The 3,770-nt window shown below is 56.4% G+C and overlaps 1 protein-coding gene across 1 annotated transcript in view; it reads right to left on the minus strand.

The window, feature by feature from the left end:
• The window catches only part of DUSP15 (dual specificity phosphatase 15), a gene marked incomplete at its 5' end in the record, with an annotated part of 3,961 nt that extends 1,437 nt beyond the window's left edge, over positions 1-2,524 (minus strand). Inside the window, 3 exons of the mRNA XM_010020478.1 lie at positions 268-317; positions 678-760; positions 2,491-2,524. Coding sequence (XP_010018780.1) covers positions 268-317; positions 678-760; positions 2,491-2,524 — 167 coding nt within the window. The remainder of the gene's footprint in view (positions 1-267; positions 318-677; positions 761-2,490) is intronic.
• Between the last annotated feature and the right edge of the window lie 1,246 nt (positions 2,525-3,770).

Raw genomic sequence — 3,770 nt, forward strand, 5'->3', positions numbered from 1 at the left:
CCTGCCGGCGCCCTTGGCCGGCTCCACAACCTTCACCCACTCCAGGCACCTCCCGCTCAGGCCAGGACCTGCTCCCCAGCAGTCACTGAACTGGAATGCTGTCAGGGTCCTGAGGTCCCCAGCACCAGGGCATCACACCTGTGGGTCACTGTGTTTGGAGAGCTGGAGGCAGCACCTTGCAGTGCTGTGAGCTCTCACCCCTGATGGCCTGTGGACCCCACCGCTCCTGCATGCTCCAAGCTGGTGCAGCCTTCCCAAGGTACTCACATGTTGGCCTCAGGGGTGTCAGGCAGGGGGATGCGGAGGTAGGTGATGTCCTGGAAGGCACAAAAGGGAAAGGAGGAATGTGGGTGCTGTGGTTGGGGTGTCATGCAGCTGGGCTGTGGAGTTTTGCACCCCTCAGCACAGCATCCCTTTGGCAGGGGAGAGCAGTGGGGGACAGGCAGCTCATGGGAGAGGGTGGGATACAGGATGAAGCTGGAAATTGTTTCCCATTAGCATTCAAGGCCAGGTTAAACCACACAACAGACGGTTTCCCATGCGGGGTGGCTGCCCAGCTCCTCCGGGACCACTGACCGGGGAGGTGTATGTGCTGTGGGATGCTCAGAGGGAAATGAAGATACTGCAGCTTGGAAGAAGCTGTGGGGATCTACAGCTGCTTGGGTGCAGGACCCTACCTGCAGCAAGGGCTGGGGAGATTCATGGATGGAAACGATGTGTGTGATCTTGTTCCGGGTTAGCTGCTCCAGGTCTTTGGCATCTAAAGGATAAAATCAGATATTAGCATGTATTTGTTTCTTTCCCTTCCCACAAGCGCATCTGCCATGCTTCTGCAGACAGACAGCACGGAAAGCCTTGCTCCAGCATCACACCCCTGCATGCAGCAGTGCAGACATGGGCAAATACTCGGATACACCCTGGAAATCTGGAACCCAAACCCCCTGATACCAAACCAGATCCTTCTCCCTGCGAGGGCACTGGACCCTGCTGCTCTGCTCGGGTAAGGATTCGCACCGGAATGGGAAAACTCCCTCCTCTGCGAGCCAGCAGCTCCCTGCCTGTGCTCGTCCCAGCGTGGGGAGGAGATGCGCTGCCTGCACCTCCCCTGTGCAAACACACACGTGGCACTGGGACTCGCTGCTCCCTCGGGAATTATTTTGTCAACTGTGGGAGTGGAGCTGCAGTGATTCGTATCAACCGTGAGTTCAGCTCCCTCTGCCTGAGCTCTTTAGCACGTGAGGGGTCTGCAGAACACACCTGAACGGAACATGCAGCGCTGTGTCCTCTCTGCAGCTGCATGCACAGAAACCAGGTCTCCTCAGCTGTCTGGGGCAATGATCTGCTTCTTGCTAATGCTCCACATCCCGGGCTGTGCTCCTGGTCACTGCCCAGCACAGTGGTGATTCCACTGCAGGGGGAACATGCTCCTCTTCCTGGCTGGGCAGCTTAGGAGCTGTCTCCCTTCCATGCCACAACCAGCCCAAGAGGAGGAGCAACATTTCCCATCTCGTTGCTTTGGGTTTGTAATCATTCACGTGGTGTAAAACCTTGGCCTGGGAACACAGCCCGGGATGTGCCAACGGCATGATGTGAATTTTAATAGGAGTGAGTCTCAAGAGGGACATTCTGCGGGTGAGCTGGGATATGAGGAGGGAGATGGGGACCTTTGTGGGGACTTGTATGGTGCCCATCACCTTCCCGCTGCCTCGGGCAGGCAGTTACAGTGATTAGTGACACTGGTGTCAAGGCTGGAACAGTTTTGGTTGGAGAAAATGTCTCTGAGCAGTCAGAGCTTCATGCAGGAGGCCTGAAATCTCTGTCCTCACCCTGCATTGCTTGGCAGAGCAACGCTCAGGTGGCATCAGGCCCAGAGACCACTTGCAGGAACCCCTATGATGAACCTGGGCCCCTCTGCTCCCAGCAAGCCAAAGCCCCCCAAGCCCATCCCAAAGTGCTCCATGGGGTGCAGGGAGCACAGGGTGCCCTGGCCGAGGCTTCTGCTCTGGCTCCAATGACATCTTCTTGGCAATTCCCACCAGTGGTTTTAAACTTTCTCACACTTACAGCAGGCATCAAGCTGCCAAAAGAGCCATTAGGGAGGCAGGAGCACTAATAAATGCTGGTTTATTGTGGCAGATGCCAGGTCTTGGTCATGAATTGTCCCTGGAGAGTGAAAACCTCTTAAAATAGTGATTGGTGTGAGAAGGGGTGACTCTGCCTCTGTGAGAAATTCCCTCCTGAGGGTGGGCAGCCCCCTCCTGCATCTACAGCTGTGAAACTGGGGTGCATCACCCCAAACCAAAGCAGAGGGGTTTTGCCTTGTGTTTCCCATGTGCCTCCACTCCCACTGCTGCCAACACAAACCGAGCACAGGGCAGAGCACACGTGGGTGCTGGCAGGGCGTTGCGCAGCGTTTGCAGGCAGAGAGGTAGCAGCCCAAACCCAGCTCCCCACTGGAAAACATCTCCACGGCGGCAGGGCTCTGCTTACCGATGAAGTTCCCAAGGTAGAGGCCGGGCAGGATCTGTGGGACACAAGGGAAAGGGACAGCATGAGCAGTGACCTTGTGCCATGGTACCCACCACGCCAGAACCCCCATGGGAAGCAGCGACCTTGGCTGAAAGGCCAAAGTTGTGCCATTAACGTGATCATCACCAGCCCCAGGGCAGGAGCGGTGCTGGTGCTGCTCCGGCATACAGCACACAGGGCTAGATGCAGCCCTGGCACCCTCATGGGTGCTGCAAGCCAGCCATGGCTTCTTTATTGCTCCTCTTCCTTGTTATCAATAAATTCTTTATCAGGGCTCATTATCTGAGCTCAGAAAGCAGCATACACCTTGTACAGCCTTGGACTATACCCAGGACTTGTGGAAGTCCTGCTGCCCGAGGGACAGGGAGCAACAGGCGTGGGGAAGCCTGCAGGGGATGCAGTAGTTCTCCCTGCCAGCCCCGTGCTCTGCTCCCCTCGCTCTGTGCTGCAGGGAGCCTGTTTCTAACAGCCCAGAAATAGCTCGCTCTGGACATCGTGTCTTCATCTTATTTTCCTTGGGAAATTCCACTCCTCGTGATGAAAAGATAATTACGTGACGATGTCTCTGTTAATAGCACTGCAGATGCAGGAGGACACCTTCTTCCCCAGAGCTGTTTTGTATTTTCCCTATCTCCCAGCCTGGGCAGCGAGGCTCCCGAGCTGTTCACCCCCGTGTCCAGCTGGTTCCCCTCCAGCTTCTCCCTCCAGTGATGTTTGGTGCCCAGGACCGGGGTAGGCAGAGCTGATTCCCACCAGCAGAGCTGGGCTCCCACTTATCCCACTGCCCACGTTTGGAAACGTTTCTCTTGGCTGAACAGCTTAAAGAGGGCTTGCTTTATGATTCATAACATTTTAGCCCAGTTCTCTATCAGCAGGGCACCGTTAGCTTGCAGCTGCGGCACTGAGAGGAGCGGGTGGGAGAGCGCCAGTCAGCAAGGGCAGCTCCCAAGGGCAGGACATCCAGACATGACTAGGGACACGTTCCCGTCCCCAGCACCCTTCTGACCCGCTCCTTGCTGGAGATAATGGGGCAGAACAGTCCCGTCTGCAGCACTGGGCACTTCCCCAGGTACTGAATGGTTATGGGGGGATGTTTAAAGCTTAGAACCTGGACATTTTTGCAGGAAGAATTATCTGTTCAAGCTGTGACAAGGAGAATCTCAAACAACCGTAACACAGTGCCCGTCCCCTCCACCCCGTGGTGCTGAGCCCCACGCAGAGCCCGGCCCCGCTGAGCAGGG

Source organism: Nestor notabilis, unplaced genomic scaffold (assembly GCF_000696875.1).
Source record: "Nestor notabilis isolate BGI_N333 unplaced genomic scaffold, ASM69687v1 scaffold18800, whole genome shotgun sequence".
Taxonomy (NCBI): domain Eukaryota; kingdom Metazoa; phylum Chordata; class Aves; order Psittaciformes; family Psittacidae; genus Nestor; species Nestor notabilis.